Below are 16,456 nucleotides of genomic sequence, written 5' to 3'. Positions count from 1 at the left end.
AAAATATAATAGTGAAGTAATTAAGGAAAAGAGATTAGTAGAAATAATAAATAATACGGAGAAGTAAATAAAATAATAATTAATAATTAATTCAAGAATAAGACTTTGAAAAAATGTATTTGTACTTCATCATTAAACTCTACATTGCTAATATTTCAAATTAAATCAATAAAAGACAATTTTGGAAACTATGAATAAATAAGTGTTGCAATGTCAACTAGCAATAGGTTTTCTTTCTTTCTTTTTTTGCGTGTGTAATGTCAACTAGAAAGAGTGTTGTGTTGCACTAAGCTAAACTCTATTCACATTATAAATATAAATTATATGTCTCTAAAAGTCGCATGATCTAATCCATTATAGAGAAAATCTTGTTGAGAGCATCACCTTCAAATAGATTATACACTGCACGATCTAAATATAGTCGAGCCTCTAATGTGAATTTAGGACACCAGATGGAATATGATAGATTGGATCAGTGTTTAAAAGGCGGGGCATGAAGCGAGATGTTTTATGTAGTACGGGGCGAGACATAAGCTTCAAGACATGGGGCGTAAGTCTTATGGATCTACGGGACGTAGTCTCACGTATATTCAATTTTATAATTTTATTACTAAGAAAATAAGCAAAAGTAAAACTTTCAATTATTTTATAAATAACCTATAATATATAGAAAAAAATATTATGATTTTTATTTGAGAAAAGGTATTAATAACCAATAACAAAGAAAAAAAATATTACAATTACTATTTGAGAAATATCATTACACTAATAATAAAAAATATGATTTAAAAAAAAAAAAAAAGATTCAAAGAATAATAATAAAATAACGCCCAAGACATACGTTTTTACACTTGAAGCTTACGCCCCAAATTTTAGGACTTACGTCCTATGGATCTTCTTTCATTTACGCCCTGGAGTATTTTTTGTACGCCCCACCTGGATAAGGGTCATTTGGTTCATTGTATATGCATATTTAACCCCAACAAGATATTTTGCATAAATAATAGTGGGGTTGGTTTTGGTTTGATGATATGATGTGATAGATTATGATATTTTATTTATTTCACTTTATATATTAGATAATTTATTCCATTATATATTCTAGAATTGTGGATAAAATAATCATGAGACTACATAATATTTATCCCTAAATATAGAATAAAATAATTCTATAAAATATTATGAAATTATTATCTTTATCTCACCAACCAAGCGACAATAGAATCTAGAGATAATTCTTTCACTTCATAACAATCTCTTCATTATTTATCATCCACATAAATATGTTTTTTTTCCTTATTATTATTATTATTAATTACTAGTAATAATAAAAATGAAGTGTTGAAAGGTAGGAGCTTTGGAATTAGAAGTGTAAAAAGATGGTTTAAATTTGGCAAATAAGGCATACTTCTAATACAAGCAGCCTAAAGAAAAGGTGGAATACAAGGAATTGATTCTTTTTGAGTAAGAATATATTGTCATTTCAGAAAATTAAAATGGATTTTACTTTATGTGAACAAAACCTTTTTTTTTTATTCTTTATTGGGAAAAGGGTCAAAAATACCCTTCAACTTTGATTTATTGTTTGACTTTGTCCTTGTCGTTAAACTAAAGTTAATTTTACTCCTACCATTACTAATTTCACCATATATACCTTTCATTTGACGGAAATCCCCAAATTGACTCAAATTAACCCGAATTCTTAAATACGACCCATTCCCCATTTTAAACCCAATGCCCGACCCGTATAACCCATTCCCCCTTTTACCTATTCTCTCAAATTAACCCGAATCCTTGAAGTCTTGTCAACTAGTTCAAACAATCATCAATCTCCTCTCTTCGTGCCCCAAATCCTCTACCCCAAAATCCTCTCTCCAATCCTACCTTCCTCACCTCACTCCTCCCTATTATCCATTCCTACCCAAATCACCACTCTCTTCTCTTCACCTCTTAAGAAATTGACCAACAGAAAACATAATTGTTGTGCATAATTCTTCCAAGTTTCTATAACACAGTTTATGTCATCTTGAGATGTCGAAAATAGATTTCACTACAAGGTTTTCAAGAAAAAAACATGAAGTAACTGAAGCACTTCCAATACTTGAATTGTTGCTGTAACAGCGTCTATACATCCACCAACACCCTGAAAGTGAACCAATACGACCACATTATGAAAGAGCCAATCCAAAATTTAAAGTTAGTTGCTTCATGGCATCTCTTTTTGACAATGAAAGTTGACTTAAAATAGACAAAATGAATTAAAACATCAAAAACATATATAATTGGAATCGAATACATAGATCAATTTTCATACAACATTAACTATAAAAGCTTATATTTCTTCTTTTCTCACGTCTAGATCTTGACAAGGATGAAGCTATTTATACATATTTTGAGAGAAACCTTTCGGAGAACGAAAGCGGTAGCAAGACACACTCATTTTTGCTGAACGGAGAGCTTTCTCATTCAACGACGAGTGATATCCAGCGCTAACCTGTACGATGACGAAGAATGTCGGAGTCGGAGTGAGGTGAGGAAGGTAGGATTGGAGAGAGGATTTGGGTAGAGATTTGGGGGACGAAGAGAGGAGATTGGTGATTGTTTGAACTAGTTGACAGGGCTTCAATAGAGGATTTGGGTTCACTTGAGAGAATGGGTAAAAGGGGGAATGGGTTATACGGGTCGGACATTGGTTTAAAATGGGGAATGGATCATTTTTAAGAATTCGGATTAATTTGAGGATTTCTGTTAAATGAGGGTATATATGGTGAAATTAGTAACGGTAGGGGTAAAATTAACTTTAGTTTAACGACAAGGGCAAAGTCAACTAATAAACTAAAATTGAGGGGTATTTTTGACCCTTTTCCCTTCTTTATTCGTACTGAAAGCAAATACTATATTATAGCTAATTATTAAAAGGCAAAAAGAAACAAGCAACAAGTGGAGTGTTCTTTTTATCATTTACTGTTAAGGTAATTTATTTTCTTCATTTAATTTAAATTCGCGCACCATTTGTTTTTATTTTATATGGAATTTTTTTTTTTGGATATTTATGTGGATATATAATTTATTTTTTTAAAAAAATTGATGTGCGTTATCATCACCGGTTGTTTTCCAAGTCACTCAATAGTAGGTGGACTTGTAACTTCATTTCATTTGTAACGCTTCTTTTCTTAACTCCCTTAGAGTAATCCCTCTGTATGATCACTTTTTTTTTTACACGAATGTTAAGAAATCATAAATAAAAGGATAGTTTTATCAACTCACCCCTTAAGAACTTTTTTTGGAACTTTACAATTAAGTGTGAACACTTTCAAAAAATATTATTTGCTTGGGTAATATGAGAAAAAAATCAATTAATGTTTTTCTTGATTTAGTAAGATAATCAATACTCCCTCCGTTCAACAATACTTGTTCGATTTAAAAAATAAAGAGATAATTTATATTTTTTGTCTATTTTACCCTTGCTAGTAAATACTACTTAATATTTATCATCTAACACATTTTTCAAAGCATTAAATTTAATAAAGTCAAAGGTTAAAATAATAATATTACCCCTATTATTAATTATTTCTTAAAGAGATGTGTCAAATTAATAATAGACAACTTTTATTGAACAAAAAAAGTAATATAAAACAACTATTTTTAGTATAGTAACCAAGTTATATGGCACAAAGAGAGCACAAAGATGCGTGATGAAGTTATAACTTACTTCATAAATGAATATGTTAATCATTCATCAAAATACATACTCCCTCCGTCTCATTTTATATGTCATTTCTTTCTATAAATAGCTGGACCACAATCTTTGTCATTTTATAAAATTTATGCATAAATTATCATATTTTGCCTATTATACCCTTGATAGAATAGTTAATTAATCTTGTCATTTATTAATAAAACTGACTTAAGAAAACATTAAATAAGGGTGGAAGGGTAAAGTTACATCATTTCTTAATGTAAATGCAAAGTAAAAATGTGACATATAAAATGAGACAGAGGGAGTATAAAGTTGGGCACAACCAAAGTGATGTTAACTCTATAACCAACAACCACATTTTTTTTTTACCATTCTCCTATTTTTTTAATCTGTTTTTGTTATTAAAAAAAATTAAAGGTCACTGCTTAAAAAATCTCTCCTATATTTACGTACCTATCATCATCGTATATATATATATATATATATATATGTAAAAGAGAACATTAGGCTCGCCTTCGTTGCGTCATCACATATCATGATTCCTTTTAATTTATTTATTCTCAAAACTAGTCTTTTTCTTTAATGAAAAGTTGTGACTTTTATAAAAAGTTGGACTTTTATGAAAGGTGACTTTTCCAACAATGAACATTTGTTCACACTATCCTTTGTTGTCTATAAATAGAGAGATTTCCTATCATTTTAAAACAACAAAAAATCTGAACTTCTTCTTCTTCTGCACAATTAAATATTCATGTACTTTGCTCTTGTTGAGTGACTTACTGACACCATTGTTTTTATATCAATACGTTGGTGAATAAAATCATTCCACCCTAAGAGGATCTAATTCTTTAAACCCCAAGTATTAGAGGGGAATAATTTTCTTAAGGGGACACTGTGCATTCAGTGGACTCAATTTTTCCTTTCTATTTCATTCTATTTTTACATATCCTATTTTTTATTTTTTTTACAGTCATTAATTTATTCTTATGATATGTTAATTGTTGTTTTTGAGTACATATTTTAAACTCTGTTGTTTATGTTTCTGCAAAGTAATTGTCTCCAGTTATATTGAACATATACACATATAATAGGTATATTCATTGTGCAAAAAATAATTATTGTACTCAGTTCCAAGAATTCATGTTTTGGTATTCTATATAAAATTTTATAACTTAAAAGTACTATATATAAGATTACATATTATCTATTTTAACATAGATATGAAGTTTCTCACTTATCAATTGAAGAAGTTCATTATGTAGTTCAAATTATAATTGCTTTCATGTTCAAGTGTAATTTCTTTTTTGAATCTGTTAACAAATTTTTGATTTTTTCCCTGAGACATGTATCACAATTGTATATTCTATGCAACTTAAATGTGTTCTTTTTCTTACGAAATGCCTTTGTATATATATATTCTTATTTTCTTCTTTATTTTCCTTTTAATGTTGATTAAAGAACCAATGATTTATTATTTCCTGAATAATTCATTTATTAGAGGTTCTTGAGTTATGTGATAATGAAAAATAATCAAATTCATGTTGGAATATTGCTAATATTTTTTTAAGAACTTATTTTACATTATTTTTAATGTATGGATATTAGTAAAGAATTTTTTGTAATTTCAATGCAATTATTATTTATGACAGCGCGAGTTCCAGGCAAAGGAAGCCTCAGCAAATTATAGTATTCAGGTGATCTAACCCAGCCTGGTCACCATTCTGCTTTCAGTAAATAATGTACATTATTGCTCTATTATTGATACTACGCCTATGATGAATGTCTAAATGCTTCAGAAATTTGTATTGAGCACAACATTGGTGAGTTTTTATGGTTCTACCTCATTTTCCGTCATTTTTGTCCAGCTAATCTCTTGTTTTTAAGAGGATTCATGTAGCCGACCCAACTCTTGGGAATGAGAAGTAGCTGATTGACATATCTATTGTTTGTCATTATTACTGTGTGTTCCATCTGCCTAACTCTTCACACAGCATTGAACTTTGTACACTTCTTTGATGGTTTTGCTAATGTCCACTATTGAAATATAAGCATATTTGGAAAATGCAATATAATCGTCATCCTATGTGAAAACATGCTTTCTAGAATGGACTTGTGCTAGTTGTTGCTGCTCTCCCCACCATAACCACACACACAAATGACAAATGCATATAATGTTATATTTCCCTTTTGCTTGATTACATGCCTTGTTTGTGCCCTCACTTTCTTTTCCGTTCTGTGCAGTGGCTCCGATAGGTTATGCCCATTTGGCCGCTGCACAGGTTGGACAATGGATGAAATTCGAGGACACATCAGAGACATCATCAAGCCTGGGTGGTCTGAGAAATGCTAGTCCAGTTACTGTTCCTCAGTTGCCCCGTCTTAAAAAGAATGTTGCTAGCTCCATGTTCTTTTGTTGAGGCCTGTGTGTGATCTAAATTAAGTCGGGAATTCAACATGGGCTCGAGAGACCGAGTGGAATATGATAGATTGGGTCATTCTACAAGGGTTATTTTGGTTCTATAAGGGTCATTTGGTTCTATAAGGGTCATTTGATTCTAACAATATATTTTGCATAAGTAACAATAGGATTGGTTTGATTGGTGGGATGTAATAGATTGAAATATTTCATGAGATTATTTTGTTCCACCTTATATCACCTTATATATGAGGTAACTTAATTGTAGGACAACATAATTCTGAGACTATATAACACATAATATAATAATCTCATGAAATATTCTGAAATTATTATCTTTATCCCACCAACCGAACGACCTACAGAATTGTGAGATAATGTTTCACTTCATGACAATCTACTCACTATTTATGTCCTCCATTTTTCATGTGTTTTTTCTGATTATTATTATTTATTAGTACGCTAGTAAAAAGATTGTCTAAATTTGGCAAATAAATACAAGCAGCCTAAACAAAAAGGTGGAATAGAACTAGAATATATTTATTGTCTTTATGTGAACAAGAAGTGGGGTCTACTGTATTACCAAACAGTTGTTAATTTTTAAAAATTTTAAATTTGAATTTCAAAATTTATGATAAAACATATATTTTTTTAGAGTTCAACTTTAAAAAATAAAAAAAACTTATGGTCAAACGACCCCAAATTGTACCATAGCATATTGGAACAGTAGCACAACATTAAACTCACGTTTCATTTTTGACATTTTATGTCCATTATAATGATAAAATATTTAATGTAATTTATAAATAAAATTTAAAGAGAATAAGATATACATCTATTTTTACTATGGGACTATAAAAGCTGTTTCTAATAAATTTTCCACTTCTAAAAAATATAATTAAAATATTTTTTTTTAAAAAACAATAAAATTAAGTGAACAAGTGGATATATAAATTAAAAAAGAAGAAGAAAAAGTGGATATATAAATCAGAAAGTGACCGCTAAACAAGCACTAAGAAGACAATTATGCCCTTGTTATTGGATTTTCCTCTTATCCACAAAAGAAAAAAGAAAAAGAAAAACAGTTTGAAGAGTACATAGATTATAACGAAGGGACACGTGGAGGTCAAAGAGAGTGTTTAGTTACAGTTGTTTATGTTTTTAGGTGCACTAGCTGCTGTCACTCCCTAGTTCAACTACAACCTCACTCTTTCTTTCTCTTTTGTCGTACATTAGGGTTTCACCTCTTGACTCTGTTTCTTCATCCGCCATTTTTGAGCTTTAGGTATGGTAGTTTTGACTAACTTTGATGTTTTCTTGAAATATATCATGTGGGTTTTTTGTTTAACACTGTAATGTGGTTGAAATGCTATCTGGGGTTTGTTTTTTACCTCTCTTTTTTGTGGTTATAGTAAAAAGTTCTGGTCTTTGTGGTGTTTGGAGGCTTTTTAAGTTGACTTATTTTTCAAACTAAGTAAGCTGAAGAAGATTTTGTGTTAAATTTGGTGCTTTTTTGAAGTATGGCATGTGGATATTTTGTTTAACAGTGTTATGTGGTTGAAATGCTATCTGGGGTTTGTTTTTTACCTCTCTTTTTTGTGGTTATAGTGAAAAGTTCTGGTCTTTGTGGTGTTTGGAGGCTTTTTAAGTTGACTTATTTTTCAAACCCAGAAAGCTGAAGAAGACTTATTTTGAGTTAAATTTGGTGTTTTCTTGAAGTATAGCATGTGGTATTTTGTTAACACTGTGATGTGGTTGCAATGCTCCCTGGGGTTTGTTTTTTACCTCTCTTTTTTGTGGTTATAGTGAAAAGTTCTGGTCTTTGTGATGTTTGGAGGTTTTTCCGGGGTTTGTTTTTACCTCTCTTTTTTGTGGTTATAGTGGAAAGGTTTGGTCTTTGTGGTGTTTGGAGGCTTTTTAACTTGAGGTATTTTTCAAACTAAGTAAACTGAAAAAGACTTATTTTGTGTTAAATTTGGTGTTTTCTTGAAGTATAGCATGTGGTATTTTTTTTAACACTGTAATGTGGTTGAAATGCTATACGGGGTTTGTTTTTACCTCTCTTTTTTGTGGTTATAGTGGAAAGGTTTGGTCTTTGTGGTGTTTGGAGGCTTTTTAACTTGAGGTATTTTTCAAACTAAGTAAACTGAAAAAGACTTATTTTGTGTTAAATTTGGTGTTTTCTTGAAGTATAGCATGTGGTATTTTTTTTAACACTGTAATGTGGTTGAAATGCTATACGGGGTTTGTTTTTACCTCTCTTTTTTGTGGTTATAGTGGAAAGGTTTGGTCTTTGTGGTGTTTGGAGGCTTTTTAACTTGAGGTATTTTTCAAACTAAGTAAACTGAAAAAGACTTATTTTGTGTTAAATTTGGTGTTTTCTTGAAGTATAGCATGTGGTATTTTTTTTAACACTGTAATGTGGTTGAAATGCTATACGGGGTTTGTTTTTACCTCTCTTTTTTGTGGTTATAGTGGAAAGGTTTGGTCTTTGTGGTGTTTGGAGGCTTTTTAACTTGAGGTATTTTTCAAACTAAGTAAACTGAAAAAGACTTATTTTGTGTTAAATTTGGTGTTTTCTTGAAGTATAGCATGTGGTATTTTGTTTAACACTATAATGTGGTTGAAATGCTATCTGGGGTTTGTTTTTTACCTCTTTTTTTTTGTGGTTATAGTGAAAAGGTTTGGTCTTTGTGGTGTTTGGAGGCTTTTTAACTTGAGGTATTTTTCAAACCTAGTAGTCTGAAGAAGACTTGTGTGGAGCTAAGTTTGGTGTTTTCTTGAAGTTAATCATGTGGGTATTTTGTTTAACAGTGCAATGTGGTTGAAATGTTACCTGGGGTTTGTTTTTTACCTCTCCTTTTTGTGGTTATAGTGGAAAGTTCTGGTCTTTGTGGTGTTTGAAGGCCTTTAACCTGATGTATTTTTCAAACCTAGTAAGCTGAAGAAGACTTCTTTTGAGCTAAGTTTGGTGTTTTCTTGAAGTTTAGCATGTGGGTATTTTGTTATCTGTGTAGTTCTTTTAATGTGGAAATGCTATCTGGTGTTTAGTTTTTACCCCTCTTTTTTGTGCTTATAGTGAAAAGTTCTTGGCTTTGTGGTGTTGAGGGCTTCTTAAGTTTTAACTTGACATATTTTTCAAACCCACTAAGCTGGACAAGACTTTTTTTGAGCTAAGTTTGGCATTTTCTTGATGCGTAGCATGTGCGTATTTTTTCATTTGTTTAGTCCTTGGATGTGGTTGAAATGCTATCTGGGGTTTGTTTTTTACCCCTCTTTTTTGTGATTATAGTGAAAAGTTCTGATCTTTGTGGTTTGAGGCCTTTTATGTTATCTTCTTTTTCAAACCCAGGAAACTCAAGAAGACTTCTTTTGAGCTAAGTTTGGCATTTTCTTGATGCGTAGCATGTGCGTATTTTTTCATTTGTTTAGTCCTTGGATGTGGTTGAAATGCTATCTGGGGTTTGTTTTTTACCCCTCTTTTTTGTGATTATAGTGAAAAGTTCTGATCTTTGTGGTTTGAGGCCTTTTATGTTATCTTCTTTTTCAAACCCAGGAAACTCAAGAAGACTTCTTTTGAACTAAGTTCAGTGTTTTCTTGAAGTATAGCATGTGGGTGTTTGTGATCTGTGCTTGAAATGCTATCTGGGGTTTGTTTTTTACCCCTCTTTGTGCTTCTAGTTAAAGTTCTGGGCTTTGTGGTGTTGAAGGCTGTTTTCTTTGACATGTTTTTTCCCAAACCAGTAAGCTGAAGAATACTAGTCATTTGTTTTTTGATAAAGGTAAAGTGAAAAATACTTGTCACTTGTCATTCTGTATTAATTTTGGTGTTTTCTTGATGTACAGCATGTGGGTATTTTGGTTGTCTGTGCTTGAAATGCTATCTAGGGTTTGTTCCCCCACCCCACCCACCTTTTTTTTTATATGCTTCCAGTGGAAGAAGTTCTGGGCTTTGTTACCCCTCTTTTTTTGGCTTCTAGTGAAAAATTCTGGCCAATCTAAATGGCTTAGCACTCACCAATTTGCATGCATTCATTTGTGAAATGAGTTACGTCCTTAGTTATGACCTCATTGTTGGCTACTGCATTTTGAATCCTTTCATTCCTAGATGTTTTTAGTGTTAATTCACTTGTGTTTCATTATGCATTATTACCTTTTGAATTGTCATCTCATGTGTTATTACTTATGTAAAACTAGATCTAAGACTGGAAGTGATTAGTAGTTGTCTGCATTTAGTTTCTTTTATTGACTGCTTCCTAAGTGCAGCTTTTTGCCTAGAAAAGCTCTTTGCATACTTTTTTCAAGTTTTGCTGAAGATCTTTTGAAACTTGTGATTTTTGTTATAGAAGATTGTGGTAATGGCTGAAGAAGAGAATGGTGGATCCACAGAGGCTCTGCCCCCTCCTCCCCCTGTTCCACTTGATTTCTCTCCAGCACAAGCTGAACCAGAGCCGGTGAAGAAAAAGGTTTTACGTGTTCCCATGGCGAGACGTGGCCTTGGAAGCAAGGGACAAAAGATCCCGATCCTTACCAATCACTTTAAAGTGAACGTGTCTAATGTTGATGGACACTTCTTTCATTACAGTGTATGTTTTCACATACCTCTCCTTGATATGCTCCTATCTTTTCTTTTCTCAATACAATCATATAACTCCATGCCATTGTTAACAATGTCTGATAACAGGTTGCCCTATTTTATGAGGATGGTCGACCTGTCGAGGGAAAAGGAATTGGCAGAAAAGTTCTGGATAGAGTGCATGAAACATATGATACAGAATTGGCCGGGAAGGATTTTGCATATGATGGGGAGAAGAGTTTGTTCACCATTGGTTCACTACCTAGAAATAAATTAGAGTTCACGGTTGTACTAGATGACATAACATCTAATCGGTTGGTTCTCAGAGTGGCTTAGTTTAATGTGTTCCCTAGTTCTTATTTTGGTTATTAACCCTTTTCACCACCTTATACACAGGAACAACGGGACCAATGGCAACTCCAGCCCTGGCAGACATGGAAGCCCTCCTAATGAAACTGATAGGAAAAGATTAAGGCGGCCGTACCAATCTAAAACTTATAAGGTGGAGATTAGCTTCGCTGCCAAGATTCCAATGCAGGCGATTGCAAATGCTTTGCGAGGTCAAGAGTCTGAGAACTCTCAAGAAGCCTTGCGAGTTTTGGATATAATTTTAAGGCAGCATGCTGCAAAACAGTAAGTTGTATATTTATTTAATTTCTCTTTATGAGATGATTACTACACAAGTATTTTGTGCCTCTCTTGATTGGTATATAATGACTATTCGTATATTAGGGGTTGTTTACTTGTTCGGCAATCCTTTTTCCATAATGACCCAAAGAACTTTGCTGATGTTGGAGGTGGTGTTCTTGGCTGCCGAGGGTTCCATTCGAGTTTTCGAACCACCCAGTCGGGATTGTCTTTGAACATTGGTAAATATTCTGTCTTTCATGTTTCATACTTATTTCAAATAATAAAATGAGAACCATATCTTGTGGTTTTCTTGATCACAGACGTGTCTACCACAATGATAATCCAGCCTGGGCCTGTGGTTGACTTTCTGATAGCGAACCAAAATGCAAAAGATCCCTTTTCACTTGATTGGGCGAAGGTGTGCTGTTATATATTTGATTATTTATCTTTTTGTATAATCATGTTCTAAGCAATGGATTCTCTACACTTGATCAGGCAAAGCGCGTATTGAAGAACCTGAGAGTGAAGACTGCTCCCGCTAACCAAGAATTCAAAATAACTGGATTGAGCGAAAAACCTTGTCGTGAGCAGACGTATGTTAGCAGTGATCTAGTTATTTCTTGTTATTTTAACCTTGGCTCAACTAAGATGCACTTGTGCAGGATGGTCGACATTGATTTGCTATAATGTAATGGCGCAAAACTCATTTTTTTTCTCTTGACACTTTTAGGTTTACTCTAAAGCAGAGGAGCAAAGATGAGGATGGTGAAGTGCAGACTTCAGAAGTGACAGTTTATGATTACTTTGTTAATCATCGTAACATAGACTTGCGATATTCTGCTGATTTGCCGTGCCTCAATGTTGGAAAGCCTAAACGTCCCACCTATTTCCCCATTGAGGTAAAAGTACTGAGTTAAAATTTACAGCTTTTATGTACTGTCTTTTGTTCATGCAATTTTGAATTCTGTTGTTGAATGTTGCAGCTCTGCACTTTGGTCTCATTGCAAAGGTACACAAAAGCCTTGTCCACCTTTCAGAGGGCTTCCTTGGTGGAGAAGTCTAGGCAAAAGCCTCAGGAGAGAATGGAAATTTTGAGTAATGTAGGTCTCTTCTACCCTAACATGATCTTTTGCTTGCTCTAGTTATGCTTAACTAATTTCCTACTGGATTGTGGAAGGCTCTCAAAATCAACAATTATGATGCTGAGCCTCTGCTTCGTTCTTGTGGCGTCTCAATCAGTAGCAACTTCACACAGGTTGAAGGGCGTGTGCTGCCTGCTCCTAAGGTATGCTATCTATTATAACTTCTTTTAGCTATATTTTTGAGTCTTCATGTAGTGAGTTTGAGATAATATATTTGTTATGTGGCAGTTGAAGGCAGGAAATGGAGATGACCTTTTCACCCGAAATGGCAGGTGGAACTTTAATAATAAGGTATAGTTGAACTCTTCTTCACATATGATTTTTCCACAGGATCGATGGTATTCATTTCATAATCTCATTTAAGATGATATTGGCTTTGAAATTGTATGCTGACTACATGCTAGCTTGGTATTGCAGTGTAGTGGTTGTTAAGATGTACTTTGAATTTTTTTTTTTTTTATCTATTCTGGCAGAGATTCTTTGATCCAGCAAAGGTAGAGCGTTGGGCTGTTGTGAACTTTTCTGCACGCTGTGACCTCCGTGGCCTAGTCAGAGATTTGACAAGACTTGGAGAGACTAAAGGAATTGTATGTTTTATCAACTTCTAATACTTTAAAACTGAGTAGAAAGGATGATTTTCATTATTCCTGTTTTAACGTTACAGAGTGTGGAAGCTCCATTTGAAGTGTTTGAAGAGTCTCCACAGCTTAGAAGGGCTCCACCTGTTGTCAGAGTTGACAAAATGTTTGAAGAGATCCAGTCAAAACTTCCTGGTGCCCCGAAGTTTCTTCTCTGTCTTCTTCCTGAGAGGAAAAATTGTGACATATATGGTTAGTCCGATTTGCTTGTTCTGTTGACCACTAAGCGTATCTCATAAGTACTAATTACTAAAATAATTGACTGATGAAACTTGAAGGACCATGGAAGCGGAAAAATCTGGCTGATCATGGTATAGTAACCCAATGCTTGGCTCCTGGAAGAGTTAATGATCAGTATCTCACAAACCTTCTCCTTAAGATCAATGCTAAGGTGAGAGTTCTCTGTGCATCTGGTTCAGTGCTATCATCCTGGCACCTTCCTTTCTTCCGTCATTTCCTGGATCAGTCTTAAACATCACAATATCTGCAATATCTGTTGGCAGCTCGGTGGTTTAAATTCTATGTTAGCTGCGGAAGTTTCTCCTTCCATCCCCATGGTATCTAAGGTCCCCACCATGATTCTTGGAATGGACGTATCACATGGCTCTCCCGGCCAGTCTGATGTACCATCAATTGCTGCAGTAGGTTCTTTCATTGATGTTGATTACCTTTTATACTCAATTGTTTAAAGAATTTCATTTTATACTATTGCTTTGTCAGGTTGTGAGTTCAAGGCAGTGGCCGTCAATATCTCGTTATAGAGCTTCCGTGCGCACTCAATCTCCTAAAGTAGAGATGATTGATAACATATTTAAAAAAATTTCAGACACTGAGGATGATGGGATTATGAGGTGAGTTTGGTTTTGTAGGTTTTAACTTTCTCTTGGACTGTTTTCTTTTGGGCCAGGGTGAATTAACTTTGGCCGGTCAGAACTTAAACTTATATGAAAGAGTATGCTATGCTCTCTAACATATCCATTTTGATCTTTGAGTCGGTTTAGCTGCACTAGAGATAATTTGTTTTTGTTTTGATAGTTTACATTTTGTATTTCGACTCTCGAGGGAGTTGCTTCACCAGAATTGTGATGCCTTATGGAAAAAGAGAATAGCATAATACTTTGTTAGTTTGGATTGTGTTTCTTCATGCCAAATGAGCTCCTCAATCAAATACCACTGGTTCCGTGATGTTCTGTCTAGTCAGTTTCTGGAATACCCAGTTGTATTGTCAGTATGTTATGCATTTTAAAGTTTGGTTTCACTTTCCAATGGTTTTCTGCTTTTTCTTATGGTGTAAAACTAATTGCTTAATGGTTTGCGGGTTTCTTTTGCAATTCTGTTGGTGGTATCCTTTTGGTTTCCCAGAATTAACTTTCTGATAATAATGAAATTTCAAAATGCAGGGAACTTTTGCTAGATTTTTATGTGAGTTCCGGGAAAAGGAAGCCTGAGCACATTATAGTATTCAGGTGATCTAACCCAGTCTGTTCATCATTTTGCTTTCAGCAAATTATATACATTCTAAGTGCTATTGCTCTATTATTGACACTACGCTTATGATGAATGTCTAAATCTTCAGAAATTTGTATTGAACATGATATTGGTGAGTTTTTATGGTTCTACCTCTATTTCCGCCATTTTTATCCAGTCAATTGTTTAAGAGGATTCCTGAAGCTGGTGGCCCAACTCTTGGGAATGAGGAGTAGCTGTTGACATTTCTCTTGTTCTATTGTTTGTTATTATTACTGTGTGTTCCACCTGCCTAACATTGTCACATAGCAGTGAACTTTGTACACTTCTTTGACGGCTTTGCTAATGGCCCCTTTTGGAAATGTCAGGGATGGTGTCAGTGAATCTCAATTTAATCAAGTTCTAAACATAGAACTGGACCAGCTCATTGAGGTTCTGCACTCTGATAAATGCCGTCTTAATATATAATTTGGAAAATATGAGAGATTCTCGTGCTAACTCATCTGTTCTATCCATGTAGGCCTGCAAGTTTCTAGATGAAAAGTGGTCGCCCAAGTTTGTTATCATTGTTGCTCAGAAAAATCATCATACAAAGTTTTTCCAGTCTGGATCTCCTGATAATGTTCCACCAGGTAATAATAGAAGTTGCAGCAAATTTTAGTTGTAATGAAAGCACTGGATCAATTTGTTTACACAGATTTTTTGCAGGGACAATTATAGATAACAAAGTTTGTCATCCAAGGAACAATGACTTCTATCTGTGTGCCCACGCGGGAATGATTGTGAGTTATTTGTTCTGTTTTGTGCCATTTCGTTAAAGTTTGGTGTAATGTTTATATCATATGATGTTTACTTGGATATTGTTGTAGGGTACGACTCGACCTACACATTACCATGTGTTGTTGGATGAAGTTGGTTTCTCCCCTGATGAACTTCAAGAACTTGTTCATAATCTGTCCTATGTGTGAGTATTTGCATAAATTGAATTCTTCGTAGCTGGCCCGAATTTTAAACTTTTAAATCATAGCAGTTGCGGTAATTCTAATTGTTATACACTTCTTGCAGGTACCAAAGAAGCACAACTGCTATATCCATTGGTAAATATAAGCATATTTGGATAAGTTATGTTATATTTTCCTTTTGCTTGTGCCCTCACTTTCTTTTCGGTTCTATGCAGTGGCTCCGATAAGTTATGCCCATTTGGCTGCCACACAAGTGGGACAATGGATGAAATTCGAGGATGCATCAGAGACATCGTCAAGCCATGGTGGTCTGACAAATGCTGGTCCAGTTACTGTTCCTCAGTTGCCCCGTCTTCAAGAGAATGTTGCTAGCTCCATGTTCTTCTGTTGAGGCCTGTGCGCCTCCTGTTTTACTGTACGCGGTTAATGTATGCTGTAGACGAATGGTTTCTGTAAATAGCTCTAGTTTAACAACACTTGGAGTCTGAACCTTGTCTGAGTGACCTCCCAAAACTATTTAGTTTTATTCGGTACAATATTAGGTCTGTTGCCCTATTCAGGTCTCCCATGCATCGTTTTCGCGCTTCTGTTCCTTGGAACAATTTTGCTATGTATCTGTTAAATGCATAGGGACTAACCTGGTGGTTGTGACAATGCAACAATTATGCTTTTTTATATGTAAATGGCAACGCTGGAATCTTTGTAGGATTCTAAAAATCATATGCTGTCATTTGTTGTATGCTTTTTCAAAAATTCATTTCTTTTGGGCCATACCCGAGTTTAAGCAGTCAATGTGGGATGTGACTTTTTTTCCTGCTTCTATTAGGGAAGTTATTTTTTTCGTTTTTAAGGAACGAAAAAATATTTTTTCGAATAATTTGACCAATTAAACATAAAAAAACCAAAAAGTATTTTCTTGTATACT

General features: G+C 34.0%; 1 protein-coding gene across 3 annotated transcripts; it reads left to right on the top strand.

Annotated features, from left to right (window-relative positions):
- Positions 1-7,271: 7,271 nt before the first annotated feature.
- LOC102589875 (protein argonaute 4) lies at positions 7,272-16,270 on the top strand. 3 transcript variants are annotated; one of them, XM_006347207.2, is made up of 23 exons: positions 7,272-7,401; positions 10,466-10,702; positions 10,801-11,006; positions 11,089-11,325; positions 11,425-11,561; positions 11,643-11,740; positions 11,818-11,915; positions 12,053-12,221; positions 12,306-12,422; positions 12,500-12,607; positions 12,693-12,755; positions 12,938-13,051; positions 13,129-13,294; positions 13,381-13,493; positions 13,606-13,743; positions 13,823-13,953; positions 14,503-14,568; positions 14,938-15,001; positions 15,090-15,201; positions 15,278-15,351; positions 15,439-15,533; positions 15,635-15,666; positions 15,747-16,270. In XM_006347207.2, the coding sequence occupies exons 2-23, from the start codon at positions 10,475-10,477 to the stop codon at positions 15,920-15,922; spliced, it is 2,742 nt and encodes a 913-aa protein (XP_006347269.1). In that variant the 5' UTR covers positions 7,272-7,401; positions 10,466-10,474; the 3' UTR covers positions 15,923-16,270. The 3 variants fall into 3 exon arrangements, with proteins under 3 accessions (XP_006347269.1, XP_006347268.1, XP_015164242.1); XM_006347206.2 differs by having other exon boundaries at positions 7,273-7,401; positions 10,463-10,702; XM_015308756.1 differs by lacking the exon at positions 7,272-7,401 and adding an exon at positions 9,877-9,898 and having other exon boundaries at positions 10,463-10,702.
- Positions 16,271-16,456: the final 186 nt, after the last annotated feature.

The sequence above is a fragment of the Solanum tuberosum genome, unplaced genomic scaffold (assembly GCF_000226075.1).
Source record: "Solanum tuberosum cultivar DM 1-3 516 R44 unplaced genomic scaffold, SolTub_3.0 scf00087, whole genome shotgun sequence".
Lineage (NCBI taxonomy): Eukaryota > Viridiplantae > Streptophyta > Magnoliopsida > Solanales > Solanaceae > Solanum > Solanum tuberosum.
Note: the sequence above shows the minus strand (reverse complement) of the source record. Positions and strands in the feature narration are given on the sequence as shown.

Excerpts from the sequence above, each read along its gene's own strand:
- LOC102589875 (XM_006347207.2), top strand. The coding sequence starts at position 10,475 with ATGGCTGAAGAAGAGAATGGTGGATCCACAGAGGCTCTGCCCCCTCCT. Across the intron at positions 12,608-12,692 it reads GTGTGCTGCCTGCTCCTAAG|TTGAAGGCAGGAAATGGAGA; the intron begins GTATGCTATCTA and ends GTTATGTGGCAG. Across the intron at positions 13,494-13,605 it reads TCCTTAAGATCAATGCTAAG|CTCGGTGGTTTAAATTCTAT; the intron begins GTGAGAGTTCTC and ends ATCTGTTGGCAG.